The sequence below is a fragment of the Gossypium raimondii genome, unplaced genomic scaffold, assembly GCF_025698545.1.
Source record: "Gossypium raimondii isolate GPD5lz unplaced genomic scaffold, ASM2569854v1 Contig00322, whole genome shotgun sequence".
Taxonomy (NCBI): Eukaryota; Viridiplantae; Streptophyta; class Magnoliopsida; order Malvales; family Malvaceae; genus Gossypium; species Gossypium raimondii.
This window is the reverse complement of record NW_026291422.1, coordinates 3,144-20,724: the sequence shown is the minus strand read 5'-3', so window position 1 is coordinate 20,724 and position 17,581 is coordinate 3,144. Positions and strand designations below refer to the sequence as shown.

The 17,581-nt window shown below is 30.9% G+C and overlaps 2 protein-coding genes across 3 annotated transcripts in view; both read right to left on the bottom strand.

The window, feature by feature from the left end:
• LOC128038854 (TMV resistance protein N-like) overlaps positions 1-14,095 on the bottom strand; it is a 43,459-nt gene extending 29,364 nt beyond the window's left edge. Inside the window, exons 1-2 of the mRNA XM_052627444.1 lie at positions 14,067-14,095; positions 12,964-14,020 (exon numbers count right to left, since the gene is read on the bottom strand). Coding sequence (XP_052483404.1) covers positions 12,964-14,020; positions 14,067-14,095 — 1,086 coding nt within the window. The remainder of the gene's footprint in view (positions 1-12,963; positions 14,021-14,066) is intronic.
• Positions 1,286-3,193, bottom strand: LOC105761497 (disease resistance protein RPV1-like). Of its 2 annotated transcripts, XM_052627448.1 has the most exons (3): positions 2,552-3,193; positions 2,033-2,268; positions 1,799-1,952 (listed from the first exon to the last, which is right to left on the bottom strand). In XM_052627448.1, the coding sequence occupies exons 1-3, from the start codon at positions 3,037-3,039 to the stop codon at positions 1,939-1,941; spliced, it is 738 nt and encodes a 245-aa protein (XP_052483408.1). In that variant the 5' UTR covers positions 3,040-3,193; the 3' UTR covers positions 1,799-1,938. The 2 variants fall into 2 exon arrangements, with proteins under 2 accessions (XP_052483407.1, XP_052483408.1); XM_052627447.1 differs by having other exon boundaries at positions 1,286-2,268.
• Positions 14,096-17,581: the final 3,486 nt, after the last annotated feature.

Here is a 17,581-nt window from a genome sequence, read left to right as displayed (position 1 = left end):
ACACGGGATGTTGAAGACTATAATAAATTAGAAACAAATGAGAAAACATAACAATGCTCATTTTTGTTTTTTTGTTTTACCTTAATCAAAGTTTAATAATTTATAATTAAATAAGCTAAAACACAAGTATAAGATGAGTTAATTCTTACTCTATTTCCCTTCCATAGTTTTTGAATGTGACTACATGGTAAAAGAAATGCGACAAGGTTGTCCGGTTGAAAGCTTGAAGGTAAGTATCTTAAAGGGTATCCTGTCCAATCTAAAAGTTGTAGTTCATTAGAAAGATATTTGAGATCATCACAATTTGAAAGGCAAAGCACTTTGAGCAATCTCAGTTTTTTCATCTTCAAGAAGGTATCCACACTCAAATTAAGCATCTTATTCGATTCCCTAATATCCATGAGCAAAACAAAAATGAGCTTCAAAATATACAAAAGCATTCAATATCTAAAAGAAATGTTGCATCGATATTGTTTTTTAAGTACTCGTATCCAATACTTATATTTAATGCACATTCGTATATGGGTACTAAGATATGATCCTTTAAGAACCTTTTAAATACGTAAAAAAATAATTTTAAATTTTTTTGAATATGCCCATATTAAAGAGATACTTATGTCTAGCAATCACATCCGATGTTAAATTACCTAATCCTAAAAATTGAATTAATATGTTCATTTATATTTGGTTAGCAAACAATGCATAATTTACAAGTTAATGAACCAAACAATGACACATAATTAAAAATGAAACCATTTTCATTAAAAAAATTGATGACATGTTATAACCTAATTTGTTGATATACACTTTTAGTACATTAAATATATACCATTAATTTTCTCAAAAAAATATACCATTAATATTTCAAAAATACATACATTTCTCTTTTAAAAAGTAAATATGTTGCTAGATAAATTTCATAATTAAACATTGAAATATTGAATGTCAAAATTTTTGGTATAGTTTTTTTATCATATTTAAAAATAATAATTATTTATAGTACTATATAAGTTTATGTGTGTCTTCTTACCTTTTATTATCGATGATTATGCTTTCAATTATTTTTGTAGCCTAAAAAATCTAGAATGCACAATAAGAAAATAAAATAAATGGTGAATAATGTAGGATTGAAAAGAAATAGTATGTAACTTTTGTTGAATGACTTACTGTGTTTTTTGTTAGGACATGATGGACGTCCCTTTCCTCCCACAATCTGCTACATTTTTCAAGTTCATCAACACATTTTTCTTTAACAATTATTCTTCCTATTTCTTGCAACAATTCATGCATGTTCAAATATCTGTTGTATTTTTCGACTTTTACAAGAGATTTTTAATGAGAACATCAATTTCGATATCAAGAATAAACTCACAACCATCTAATACTTTGATTACAAAATCTTTCCTCTCCCCATAGAAGAAGCATGCTATATCTAAAAATATATTCTTCTCCCTTTCTTCCAGTCCATCAAAACTGATTCGAAGTTTATCGAGAATTTCTTTATTAGAATCTCTTTTAAGTCTTTCAATCGCACTTCTCCATTAAGTCGCATCTCTACCGCACAAAAAGGAACCCAAAACTTCAAGAGCTAAAGGGAGTCCACCAGCATAATTTACAACATGTTTAGAAAGCTCAATGAAATCATCTTTCTGCAGTGTATCACTATGAAAAGCTTTCAGACTGAAAAGTTGAAGCGCATCTTTGGGATTCAATGTTGTGGGCTCATACATATCATCAACTGGCCAAGATCGAAGCAGATGTTCTTCTCTTGTTGTTACAACGATTCTACTTCCTAATCCGAACCAATCGTGCCTTCCAGCCAAGCATTTTAAGTGTTGTATGTTATCAACATTATCAAGAACAACAAGAACCTTTTTGTGAGACAACCCATGGCTAATTATGTCACTCCCTTCATGAACATCAAAGAAGTTGAAGCATTCACCATGAAAGATCTGTGAAAGAAGTTGTTTCTGTAAAGAAACTAGTCCGCATTTGTCTGAAACTTCTCGAATATCAGCAATAAAGCTTTTACCTTCAAAATGAGGTGACATTTGAGTGTAAGCAACTCTTGCGAGTGTCGTTTTACCGATGCCACCCATTCCGCTAATTCCTATAACGCGGACATCATCTTCCCCAATGTTTATTTTTAAATACAAATCCTCCAAGCGTTCAATAATACCAACCAAGTCGCTATGAGTAACTGGATATGTCTGACATAGTTTTGCTGATATCTTCATAACAATGTCTCTAATAAATTCTGATTCATGCCTAAAAAAAATGAAATTTTAATGTTTTGAGTAAAATTTTGTTGATATGTTTCGAATGCACTTTCTTTTTCAATGAATCATGAAACATAATATAGTTTGGAAGCAAACAAGAACCAAGAATAAGAAAGCAAGATCTGTTGCGGAGCCAGAAGACAAAATTTGCTCTTTTATTGAAATATGACACTTTTCAATTAAACACATAGGATTAGAAAAAAAAAAAGTTATACATACATACATATATATATCCAAAAAACTAGAAAATAGAGAAGAAAAGAAAGAATTACCTGTTATTTAAATGCCATCCCTCGATTGCAGCCACTTGAATTAAAGCATTTTGCCACCTTTGGATCTTCTCACTTTCTTCTTTGTATCTCTCTTCATGTCTGGCAAAGGCTTCTTCCACTTTCCCTTTTTGTTTTCTTAAATCAGATGGATCAACATCGTAAAAAATTGGAAACACTTTATGGCCGTCGTTGTTATGTTGTTTAACAATCTCAGCAAGCTCCTCCAAGCACCAACTTGAAAAGGCATAAGTTTGTGAAAAAACGATTACCGAGCACCTTGATTGCTGAATTGCTTTAAAGAGTTCTGGCGCGATCTCTTCGCCGGCCTCCAGCTTTGGATCATCCCTGAAAGTGACGATCCCACTCCTCTTTAGAGCAGCATAGAGATGATCGGTGAAGTTTTTGCGAGTAACTTCACCTCTAAAACTCAAGAAAACATCATATTTCTTTTTAGAAATGGAGGAAGAAGTTGATGGTAAGGACAACATGAGGATGTATGAAAGGAGAAGAATATCTCAATCTGGTGTTCAAAATCAGATAATAGATCGCCCAATATCCACAAAGAAACTAGAAAAAGTAAGTATATGAGCATAGGGGTCAAAGATGAGCGATGGATGTTGTTTCCAAGAAGGTGAGAGTTGGCAAAGTGGAGTCTACTTTAATTATAAGTAATAATTAAAAATGTTGGACGGTTTGTATTTTACGTATTTAATAATTAGCAATGTTAATGGATTGATGTTCTCAGCCAATCTGTAGCAGTCAGTGGCTCTAAGGCAGTCAATGCCTGTAGGGCAGGCCAAACCCACTAAATTTAAGATTTTTAGATTGAAAAGTGAAGTATGGTGGCTCTGTTATGGCTGTTTCACTTAAATCGAGCTCTTCTAAAAACTTCGCTTGCTGCAAATTCTCTGGTAAATTTTCAACTCTATAATAACCAGAAAGATTAAGAGTTTTTAAACATTTCATTTTCCCATCGATATCTGGAAGCCTTTGAAGTTTTGAGCAACACCAAAGAATCAATGTTTCAAGGGATTTCACTTCAATTCTGGTTGGAAGACTCCTAAGACTTCTGCAGTCTTTGAAATTCAAAAGTTTAAGCCTCTTAAGCACTCCGAATGATGGATGGACATCTACAATTATAAAGTCTGGGGTATTGATCAGGTTTTGGGACCCTTTAAAGTTGATCACTTTCAACTTATATATGGGCTGTTGAAAACAATACTTAAAAAGCAATAAAAAAACATAAAAGAAAACCTCAAATTTGTTTTTATATTCTTATCATAATCAAATTTCAATCATCCATCTTAAAATAAGCTAAAACAAGGATCAATGAGCTAATTCTTACTCTATTTCCCCTCCATTGTTGTTCAATGCGAGTGTGTGAAAAGAGAAATGAAAGGGTCTCATTTCCAATCAAAAAACTAACGTATATGTATATAGTTCATTGCTTTTAAAGTTTTGTTGTACAGGGACCGGTGATCGGCATGGGAATTTTACTTTTACATGCAAGAAGTAGAAGAGAAGAAGAACTGGACAAAACGCTGGAAATACCGAATGTATGTATGTGTATGTCTGTGTGTATATATATGTTAGCTCTAAGTTTCTCTTTATTTTCTATGTGTGTATATATTGGTGTTTAATTTTGATCTTAAATTATTTCCATCAAGTTTTTTTTTTCCATGTTGTTGCAGTAAAGAAGCTGTGATTCCTTGTGGGAATCCCATGTGGGAAATATGCTTGCCCATCGAGGAAGGTGCAGTACACAACTCATTAACATGGTGTGGGATCATTAAAACATAATATGTTTTGGAAGAGTTGTTGAAACCTTTTCTTTTTATCTGTTTTATGTTGGATCAATTTGAGATATAATTAATCACATAATTTGCAGGTTGTTGTTAAGAATTATTCTCATCTTTTATCTATTGATTCAGTCTTGTTTGAATCGGATTGATCGATCGATTAGATCAAAAGCCAACAGAGTATTGGTTCAAGAGTGATTTTGAATTGATTAGATTGAAAATTGATATGAACCGATTCAACCTATGAAAAATTAAATGAATCGAAACTCTATTTTAACTTTTTTAAATTTTAATAATTTTTAATCATTGGACCAACAAACTAATAACCTATCCAATTCGACTACAAATCCTATTTAAAAAACATTAAATTGATTTTAGCATAAATTTTATTATATTGGTATTACTTTATAAGCAGTGGATAATGGAATGCTATTAGTTTCTATGGATATGGTGTGGAGGTAGTAAATTCAGCAAACCCTGGTTCCACCATCCATAGTAGCAAGCCATTCTATTACAAAAGATTTTATTCAAAATATGACTCGAATAATGTTGTATAAAATATTTAAAAAATATCAGATTTGTTCAAGAGTAAATCGTTCAAGTCCAAAAGCTCATTCAAAATTTAAGAGGATTTGGACAAAAATATTATGCTTAAATTGGGTTTGGGTAAATTAGACTCGTTTAAAATATGAGTTGGATTTAGGCTTTAATATTCAAAGCTCAAGCTCAACTCAACTCGACCAATTTTTAAGTTTATCATATATTGTTTTTCATTTATTTTATATATTATACAATTTATATCATATGAAGAAAAGTGAAAGAAAAATTAATTCATTTATTTCATGAATGGGACCACACAATTCGGAGAAAATAAAGATACAACAAACACTCATTGTCACTGATAATGGACAAGTTCCATCAACACAAACAAAGACTTCAACATACTAAGAATAGAACATTATAGTATGTTGACAACTGATTTTGTCACGACTCAAACACGATATATCTAAAGTGACTATAAGCAAATAACATGATAAGAAAACCAATCCTGAGAGTCCAAAGTAAGGGCAAAATCAGCAAGAAAACTAAGTATTTACTAAACTGAAAGGGAAGACTATAAATCTATCCCTAAAAATACTTGCAAATTAAAACAAGACTATTGGCAAAAGCAAGACTAATACTTGTACATGAACTTTTGTTATACCTATCACCCGGGCCTAACACATGACACATCTAGGAGACTCCATCTAGACAATAGAGAATGTCCTACATCTACCCACTCATCTAGATTGCCCTCAATCAATCTACCTCCTAGCCTACTATAGACCAGTTGCTTATATGGGAAACACTTCCCCTTTTACTTAGCTACTTGCTCACCATGGTCTAGCAACTCGCTTTTCAGTGTGAACATTCTCTTGAGCAATCAATAGGACTCATTTGTGCATAACAACTCCGTACCGCCTAAATGAATACCATAATGGACCCCACAACACACGATCTTCTAGTGCTCCACGATGGCAACCTCCTTTGTAACAACCTGTCACATCACGTAATCCATTATAGTAATATATGTTAGCGTAATAATATAATTTTAAGTAAATAAATTTAGATTTAAAATTAAATTATTATGAAAGAGGATAAATGGAATTTTTTAATATAAATATATGAAATAATTTGGGGATAAATCTCAAAACTATACATGAACTTTGGTCTAATGTGCAATTTTATATATGAAATTTTGATTTGTATCCAATTCTCACAAATTATTGATATGGTATCATTTTATGTTAATATATTACATACACATACAATTATATTTATCCAATATAAATATAAATTGATGTATAGTGAGTATAAGTTAAATGTGAAGTTAGGAAAATTTTGAAATAGTGAATAGTGCACTAGAAATAAATATTAAAATAATTAGAATCGAAAACGAGGTATTGAGACCTCGGAGATTTTAAACAGAGCCATAAATATTTTTATAAATATTTATGGAGTGTTGAGAAGTTAGTATTAAAGTTTCGTTAAGAAATTTTAAAGTTCTGATAATTAATTGAACAAAAAGGACTAAATTGTAACAAATGCAAAATTATAGGAAATGATTAAATAGCTTAAATGATAAAAGGAAGAGGGCTTAAAAGGAAAATAGACCCAAGGTCTATTTGGGCTGGACGGCAAAGGCATGAAATCAGCAGAAAGTAAAGAGAATTAAGGGCAAAATTGGAATATTGCAAAATTTGCTTAATAAAGTTAGGACCAAAGTGGAATTATCTAGATTTCTCTTCACTTTTTCTGCATTCTCATCAGCTAAAACACCATGAAAGGGTTTCTTCAAGCTGGTTCTTCATATTTTTACTGCAAGTAAGTTCAATTCTTGATCATTTCTTGAAATTTTGTATTTTTATGACTTTTACAACTAGGCCCACTTGTTGAATTCATTAGTTTTGATTTTATGAAATAAGTTCAAAGTTGATATGAATATGTGCTGGAATTATATGATGAATTAGCATGGAATTAGAGCTTTAAATTGTTCATATGCTGATTTTATTGAATATGCTGATTTTATTGAAAGAATTGAATAGAAAGTGAATGTTTGGGACCTAATAGTAAAAGAGTTTGAAGTTAGAGTTATATGTGGAAATTCTGAATTTCAATAGTTGTGAAATAATTTATAATGTCTAGGTAAAGTATTAATTGAGAAAATTAGATCAATTGAGGGGTTAATTGAGAAAGGACCGAATTGTATAAACTGTGAAATTTGGGGAAAAATGGTAATTAACATCATGCACTAAAATAGTTTTGGACAGCAGCAGTAGTCTAACTTTAAAAATCACCAAAATTGTAGAGAAAGAATTAGAGAATGAATAAAATATGAAATTAAATCTTATTGAGTCTAGTTTCTTATAAAAGAAACGTGTAAGCAATGAAATTGTAAATAAAGAGATATAATAGATTTTATGAGACAAGGTCAGAATGAATTCGGTTCCCCTGTTCTGACTTTGGAAAATCATTAAAATTGTACAAAAGTTATTATGAGTTATAATTTATATGGTTAGAATCCTTAATGAGTCTCTTTTCATAAAAAACAAACTGAAACATCATCCAAATTTTGTATAATGAGATAATTAATTTTAGTGAAGAGTAGTCGGAACTGTCAGACAGCAAAACAGGGAAAATTTAAAGAATAAACTGTACTATATGGCTGAACCAAAAATTCTGAAAATTTTATGGTAAGAAGATATGTGAGTCTAGTTTCAGGGAAAATTTACGGATCTTAATTTTGAGTTCTGTAGCTCTGGGTAAAAATAATTTAGTGACTCTGACTCGGATAAACAGCTTTGAATATACATGTGAGTGAATAGTGAAATTATAGTTAATGTTGTTTAAGTGTGTTATGCACATCAAGGATGTGGAATGGAGAGGAGGAGGAGGAAAATTGGAAAATATATGAATGATTTGTGTATAATTTGTCATAAGTTTGATTATAATTGAAAAATGATGAAATAGAAATGATGCTTATATTTGTGCATTATTGGACGTGGTTTAAGCTTATGTGTGAAAATAAAGTTTCATAGTATGTGTGAATAGCATATTTGGTATATGATTGGGCATGAAGTAATGTCATGAATGGTTTATGAATTAACACATGTTGGTAAGTGTGGTACATTAATAAGTGTTGTGCTCATCCATGCTTATAATGCTTATGCTATATGTGTATTTGGCTATCATATTTGGTATACATGCTTAGGCTTTGGCCAAGTAGTGGCTGAATTATGCCACGTTAAATTTATAAGTTATGCATTGAAATGGTTTATCATGTGGATAGTTCCAAAAAGAGTTATGTTTAAATACACCAGCTTGCAACTATGGTTGAATGATATGTTTATATCTTGTGTGATATGCATAGGAAACGAGTGTGGAAAGGTAATAAAATAGTAAGTTCATATGGCTGAAATTTAATGATTACATGTTAATTTCATGAATTATATAATGTATGATGAGATATATTTGTTGATGAATTGAGAATAAAATAACAATGCTAAAACCGAATAAATGATCAAATTAAGCGGAACGCCGGATTTGAGTACTTCTGATCAAGTAACAAAGTGATAAGTGGTAGCTTTAGCTACACTTATCTGATCAAGTGACAAAGTGATGAGTGGTAGCGTTAGCTACACTTATCTGATCAAGTGACAAAGTGATAAGTGATAGCTTTAGCTACACTTATCTGATCAAGAGACAAAGTGGAAAGTGATAAGTGGTAGCATTAGCTACACTTATCTGATCAAGTGACAAAGTGATAAGTGATAGCTTCGGCTACACTTATCTGATCAAGAGACAAAGTGGAAAGTGATAAGTGATAGCTTACTACACTTATCGATCGAGACAAGTGATAAGTGATCATACCAAGACCATAGTTATACTATGGCAAAGTGAAAGTGAAGTACTCAATTTTCCGTAACTGTTCCCTAATTTGATTAAGGATGGTAAGTGACAAATGGACCCAATGAATTAAAGCAAATGGATAAGTGGTTGTGTATTTATACCGGGATGATGCTATTATTTAAGCTAAAGTGATATTTTCATTACAAAATTTAGAATTTTATAAATGTGTTAATGAATGGTATAATCGATAAACGTTGGGTTAAATGGTAAATACGTATTAATGTTAAACTTAGTGACATTGAATTGTATGTGAATTAAATGGAAATTGCTAGTGATATGATTTAAATTGTGAGCACGAGAAATTGCGAATTGAATGAAATAGAAATGAAGTATTGAATTGCATGAGTATGTATCGGGTCTCGAGACCCTATTTATTATGATTATAATATTTTGAGGATATATTGTGAAGAGTTATAAAAGTATGTTAATAATTTTGAAAATTTTAATTTAGATGAAATTTTATAACTCGGTTAAATACGCTTACAAGTGTATGTGTTCGTAATGCCTCATACAATATTTCGTGTTGAATACGGGTAAGGGTGTTACATTTCATGTATCCATTTGAATTAAAATCAAAGTTCCACGTGTATAATTACACTAAATCAAAGCTCATTTATTAAATTGACATTGAATCAAAGTTAATGTATAATTTTGAGATTTATCTCAATATTTTAAGACCTACATAATAAAATAATATAAAATAATTAAAACACATAGTTCTCGCCATCAGGATTATATATACATGACACAAATAACAAATATGTTAAACTCTCACGTAAAATAAATTATTACCATGTCAAATTTTATTTAAATTTATAGTCCTTCAAGAAAAAACAATGTAAATATACATATTAAATGAATATGAAAAATTATGTAAAATACAAGATGAATATAAATATTGAGTGTAGTGGTAAGTCACATTATATTTTTAAAGAATGAATGCGGATTCAAATATTATTAGGAGGATAGTCACAAGCCTCAAACATAAACAATAAAACGAGTATATTGAATAACTATGACAAACTATATAAAATATATTATAATATATAAGTAATGTAAACATGAAATACATATACAATATGCCAATATATATAAGTAATGTGATGGGATTAGGTTCTCATACAAAGCTGTATTTGTTGCTTAGGATCGCATCTGTATTTCATTTTCCCAACATTTTCTTCCACTAAGCTCAGTAATGCCGTGGATTCAATGTCTGCAGATTATAATGGCGAAACCAGCTGGAGGTCCAGCGAGGAGAGATAAATGAATCTATTGAATTTTTTAAAAGAAAAAAATATGAATAAGTGTCTTACGCACAAAAGATTTTCTAATGGAATATTAGTGCATACTTTATATTCATATTTGAATAAATATTAAAAATAAATGTCTAAACATAAATATTTTATAAAAAAATATAAACTGAGGAGTTGGAATAATATTATTTCTACTTCAAGCCATGAAATTTAAATGATACTTTATTAGAAGAGATTAAATCTATTTAAGTACCTTTAAGGATTTATATTTAATCTTTCAAATATATAAAACAGTTTTAACTGATTAAATTGAACACATAAGTTGGTCTCCAATAAAAAATAATAATTTTAACTCAGTTGAAATTATGATCGATCCTTATTAAAGGATTCTCATTTTATCATTACTTGCTTCGTCTCCATTCTTGTCTCACAATTTTGTTTTAATTTGCTTCATCTTCAACCTACAAATAAAATTTTAATAAAAAAGATAAAACCAATCAAAATATACACATTTCGGTTATGTAAAAAGAATGAATTAAGTGAATAAAATTTTAAATGGTATAAAAACAATGTTATCAACATTTGAGATATGTACATGTTTTGGGTGATGCATGTTCTTTCCAGGAAGAATCCAAGAAGGTGGGTGTTGACAAAATGGAGCCTACAATAATTCTAAGTAATAAGTAAAGTGTTGGACGGTTTGTCTTTTACTTTCATTTACATAATCATATAATTGTCTATATAACTATATATTAAAGGAGTATTTGGTGACACCTGTCCAGAGAGGACAATGCGTTATTTTAAATTCGGTCCCTCACATTTTGCCTTTTATATGATTAAGTTCTATTTGAAGCATTTAAAATGTTCATTAGGTGCAGACTCAAATAACTTATATTTACTCACTATCATAATATTTTATGTATGAATACAATTTATTAATTTAATGTATAGGATTTTTATCATATGAAGAAAAGTGAAAGAAAAATTAATTCATTCATGAATGGGACCATACAATTCGAGAAAAATAAAGATACCACAAACACTCACTCCTGCATACCGACATATCTAAAGTGACTGTAAGCAACTAACATGATAAGAAAACCAATCCCGAGAGTCCAAAATGAGGGCAAAATCAATAAGAAAACTAAGTATTTACTAAACTGAAAGGGAAGAAGATAAATCTATCCCTAAAAATATTTGCAAAAACAAGACTACTGGCAAAAGCAAGACAAATATTTGTACATGAACTTTTGTTATACCTATCACCCGGGCCTGACACATGGCACATCTAGGAGACTCCATCTAGACAATAGAGAATGTCCTACATCTACCCACTCATCCGGATTGCCCTCAATTGATCTACCTCCTAGCCTACTATACTTAGCTACTTGCTCACCATGGTCTAGCAACTCGCTTTTCAGTGTGAACATTCTCTTGAGCAATCAATAGGACTCATTTGTGCATAACAACTCCATACCGCCTAAATGAATACCATAATGGACCCTACAACACACGATCTTCAAGTGCTCCATGATGACAACCTCCTTTGTAACAACCTGTCACATCACGTAATCCATTATATTAATATATGTTAGCGCAATAATATAATTTTAAGTAAATAAATTTAGATTTAAAATTAAATTATCATGAAAGCGGATAAATGGAATTTTTTTAATATAAATATATGAAATAATTTGGAGATAAATTTGATTTGTATCATTTTAATGTGCAATTCTCAAGACCATAATAAATTAGAAACAAATGTGAAAACGTAATAATGCTCATTTTTTGTTTTTTTTTTGTTGTTTTACCTTAATTTTAATAATTTATATTAAAATGAGCTAAAACACAAGGATAAGATGAGTTAATTCTTACTCTATTTCCCTTCCATAGTTGTTGAATGTGATTATATGGTAAAAGAAGTGAGACAAGGCTGCCCGGTTGAAAACTTAAAGGCAAGTATCTTAAAGGGTATCCTGTCCAATTTAAAAATCGTAGTTCATTAGAAAGATATTTGAGATCATCACAATTTGAAAGTCAAAGCACTTTGAGCAATCTCAGTTTTTTCATCTTCAAGAAGGTATCCACACTCAAATTGAGCATCTTGTTTGATTCCCTAATATCCATGAGCAAAACAAAAGTGAGCTTCAAAATATAGAAAAACATTCGGTATCTAAAAAGAATTGTTGCATCAATATTGTTTTTTAAGTACTCCTATCCAATACTTATATCTAATGCATATTCAGTATATGAGTATTAAGATATGATCCTTTAAAACCTTTCAAATACGTGAAAAAATAATTTTAAATTTTTTGAATATACTCATATTAAAGAGATACTTATATCTAACAATCGCATCCGATGTTAAATTACCTAATCATAAAAAATTGAATTAATATGTTGATTTATATTTGATCAAAAAACAATGCATAATTTACAAGTTAATGAACCAAACAATGACACATAATTAAAAATGAAACCATTTGCATTTAAAAAATTGATGACATGTTATAATCTAATTGTTGATATATACTTTTAGTACATTAAATATATACCATTAATCTTCACAAAAAATACACCATTAATATTTCAAAATATATACATTTCTCTTTTGATTCTTTTGAAAAAGTAAATATGTTGCTATATAAATTTCATAATTAAACATTGAAAGATTGAAATAATAATTATTTACAGTAACGTAGATATAAGTTTATATGTGTCTTCTTACTTTTTATTATCGATGATTATACCTTCAATCATTTCAGTAGCCTAAAAAGATCAAGAATGCATAATAAGAAAATAAAATAAATGGTGAATAATGTACGATAGAAAAGAAATAGTATGTAACTTTTGTTGAATGACTTACTGTGTTTTTTGTTAGGACATGATGGACGTCCATTTCCTCCCACAATCTGCAACGTTTTCCAGGTTCATCAACACATTTTTCTTTAACAATTGTTCTTCCCATTTCTTGCAACAAGCTATGCATCCACAAATATTGGTTGCCATCATCGACTTTTATTAAAGATTTCTTAATGAGAACATCAATTCCAATATCGGGGAAAAACTCACAACTATCCAATACTTTCATTAAAAAATCTTTCTTCTCCCCGTTAAAGAAGCATGCTATATCTAAAAATATATTCTTCTCCCTTTCTTCCAGTCCATCAAAACTGATTCGAAGTTTATCGAGAATTTCTTTATTAGAATCTCTTTTAAGTCTTTCAATCGCACTTCTCCATTGAGTCGCATCTCTACCGCACAAAAAGGAACCAAAAACTTCAAGAGCTAAAGGGAGTCCACCAGCATAATTTACAACATGTTTAGAAAGCTCAATGAAATCATCTTTCTGCACTGTATCACTATGAAAAGCTTTCAGACTGAAAAGTTGAAGCGCATCTTTGGGATTCAATGTTGTGGGCATATACACATCATTAACTTGGCAACATCGAAGCAAATGTTCGTCTCTTGTTGTTACAATGATTCTACTCCCTAATCCGAACCAATCATGCCTTCCAACCAAGCATTTTAGGTGTTGTATTTTATCAACATTATCAAGAACAACAAGAACCTTTTTGTGAGACAACCTATGGCTAATTATTTTATTTCCTTCATGAACATTGAAAAAGTTGAAGCATTCACCATGAAAGATCTGTGAAAGAAGTTGTTTCTGTAAAGAAACTAGTCCGCATTTGTCTGAAACTTCTCGAATATCAGCAATAAAGCTTTTACCTTCAAAATGAGGTGACATTTGAGTGTAAGCAACTCTTGCGAGTGTCGTTTTACCGATGCCACCCATTCCGCAAATTCCTATAACGCGGACATCATCTTCCCCAATGTTTATTTTCAAATACAAATCCTCCAAGCGTTCACTAATACCAACCAAGTCGCTCTGAGTAACTGGATATGTCCGACATAGTTTTGCTGATATCTTCTTAACAATGTCTCCAATAAATTCAGATTCATGCCTAAAAAGAAGAAATTTTAATGTTTTCAGTGATATGTTTCGAATGCACTTTCTTTTTCAATGAATCATGAAACATAATATAGTTTGGAAGCAAACAAGAACCAAGAATAAGAAAGCAAGATCTGTTGCGGAGCCAGAAGATAAAATTTGCTCTTTTATTGAAATATGACACTTTTCAATTAAACACACTGGATTAGAAAAAAATGTTATACATACATACATATATATATATATATATATCCAAAAACTAGAAAATAGAGAAGAAAGAATGACCTGTTATTTAAATGCCATCCCTGACGTCAGCCACTTCCCTCAAAGCATTTGGCCACCTTTGGATCTTTTCTCTATCTTCCTTATATCTCTCTTCATGTTTTGCAAAGGCTTCTTCAACTTTTCCCTTCTGTTTTCTTAAATCAGATGGATCAACATCGTAAAAAATTGGAAACACTTTATGGCCGTCGTTGTTATGTTGTTTAATAATCTCAGCAAGCTCCTCCAAGCACCAACTTGAAAAGGCATAAGTTCGTGAAAAAACGATTACCGAGCACCATGATTGCTGAATTGCTTTAAAGAGTTCTAGCGCGATCTCTTCCCCGCTCCCAGCACCAAATCCACAAATCCCCTATCTATCGAAATCCCCAACCAGTCAGAGGCAGAGAGAGCAGTTTGTCGATTTCTTTCCCATCATTCTTCAATTGGTTTATTCCTTACAAGGAAAAGCTTCAGTGTTTCGGTTTCTTTCATACTTACATAACCCAGACAGTGAAGACGAAGAAGGTTCGATTTTTTTCTTTGCCCGTGTATTTAAACTTTGGGTTTCCTTGTTTTTGTAAATTTTTTGTTTGTAATTTGTTGATGAGCCTGAAATTAAGTGAAATCGTCTTCTGTGTATAGGGTTTTCGTTCCTTTCATTTATCTTCATCGTCGTCAAGGTAATGCTTTCATTTCTCGGTTTATTTTGTGTTCATTTGTCTCCATCGTCGTCTTCTGGGTTTATGGGACGTATTCTGTAATGCTTTCATTTATTTTATATAGGTAATGCTTTCAATTGTTTGGAATAAATGTGTTGTTGTTGGCGACGATAGGTTGGAAATGAGTTGGAGTTTAGCATAGATTATGTTGACAGTCTTGGAGGAATTTAGGGCTTACTGTCTCTTTATGTTTCTTTATTTTGCTTAAAGTCTTGTAAATATCATTGTATTTTGCTGCTGACTGTCTGCTTTATGTTTCTTTCCATAGGTTTAGAGATTTATTGTTTGATGAAAGTAGTGGGGACTTTGCTTAAATCACAAATTTTATGTATTTGTTTGGTTTTCTTTCTTGAAATTCATTTCTTTTACTTGGTAACAGATCTTGCAGCTTAGAAAGGAATATGAACACAGAATTTTTGTTTCTCTATTTTCTGTTTTCTGTACCATGTTTTGTTCCTCTAGCCATTTTGCTTGTGTAGCTTAATTTATTATCAATGAACAGCATGTTATCTTTTTATAATTTTTTATTCTTTTACACAAATAATAACACTTCTTTTATTTTAATATGTATTTTATTTTATTTTATTTTATAATACTTAACTATTATTTTGTTATATATTTTAATCCATACGATACCGGAAAATCATAGCACGTGAAGCTATTAAAAAAGTAAAATTTCTATGGAAGAATTTAATTTTTTAAGAGAAGTATATTAAAATTCAAAATAATATTTGTGCAACGATGATAAACGCCGGCCAAAGTCAATCATTTGGTATGGTTGCATGTTTTACTTAATTTATATTCTCGAAATTTTAAAATAAATGAAACCCAATTGTTAGGGGATTTTGATTTTGACCATCCATCTTTTTTGGACTATGCTCTTTTCTTAATCTGGTTGAATAAAGTATGAAAACTTTTTTACCAACCTTCCTCTAATTTGGTTGAAAAATTATGAAAAATTTTTAGACTACGCTATTTTCTTAAATAAAATAAATGGCATAAAAATAAAACCGTATCCTTTCATAAACAAATTACTTTGATACAAATTCAAGTTAAATATTTATTTGGATAAAAACTAAAGTTAATTTTTGACACTTTCAAATTAATATTTTATCATATAAAATAACAATGTAAATTATTTAAATAAAATTCAGTATTTTTTTAGAAAATACCATATTGGTTTATATTTGAAAAATATAACTTAATTACATTATACACAACTTTCATAATGCTTAACTTACATAATTTACATTATACACAACTTACATAACTTACATAACCCTATAATACACAACTTACATAACTTACATAATACACAACTTACATAACTTTCATAATACATAACTTACATAACTTACATAATACACAATTTACGCTAGAGGACCAATTTCAGCCGGGGCCCAAATAACAAAATAAAATAAAAGTCCATTTACAAACCCAAAACGCGACCCAAAATTAAATAAACCCAATCGCCCATAATTTATGTCGTATGGAATGCCCGAAAGGATTATATCGACAATGCATTAAACTTGAACAATAGCATGATAACAGAGGTCGTGGTCAATTCAAGATCAAGCACCACAACTCATCACCATATCGTCAAAAATGAATGGCGCGTGGAGGCGCCAATAAGAATATCAAGAAGATTGTGGGAAAATGATCGAGACCTATAAAGATTGGCACGAGAAGTTACCATTCGCTCTCTATGCTTATCGAACGCCTATCGGACTTCCATCGGGCAACGCCATTCTCTTTGGTTTATGGAATGGAGGTGGTGCTACCAATTGAGGTTGAAATTCTCTCTTGAGTCTTATCGAATTAAAGTTAGACGAAGCGAATGGGTCCAATCCGATATGATCATTGAACTTAATTGAAGAAAAGAGGTGAAAGCTATCCATCATGGTCAAATGTACCAAAAGCGAATGATACGAACTTACAATAAGAAAGTTCATCCCAAGGACTTCCTTGAAGGGACTTGGTATCAAGAAGATCCTTTCCATACAAAAGGACTTTAGAGGAAAGTGGATGCCAAACTGGGAGGGACCTTATGTAGTAAAGAAAGCCTTTTCGGGAGGGGCATTAATTTTAATCGAGATGGATGGCAAAAGCTTGCCCAACTCTGTGAATTCGATTTAGTAAAGAGGTACTTTGCCTAAAAAAAAAGGAGAGGCCAAGGCGAAAACCCAAAGGGCGCTTGAGACCAAAGGGGTTTTGAATTGAAAACCCAAGAATGGGCAGTTCAAATTTTTGATCAAAGATATGGTAGTCGTATCATCTCTGAGTTAATAAGAAGGAGAAATGATACATCTTGGGGCATCAACAAAGTCTTCTAGGACTTCTAGACACATATCAAGTTCAAAAGGGTCCTCAAGAAGTTTGGAGCGAGAAGCTCATGCTACGATATCTGGGGCACCTATTTCTATTTTATTCATTTTGTATTTTGACAAAATACACCATCTTGATTAATTTATTCTTCTTATTCTAGTGAAATTCGCTATCTTGATTGATTTATTCATTTCGAGCTTTGCTCTCAACAAAATTTCATCTTGTCCATTTTGATAATCTTTTTCAAGCATTTTTCATTGAAATAA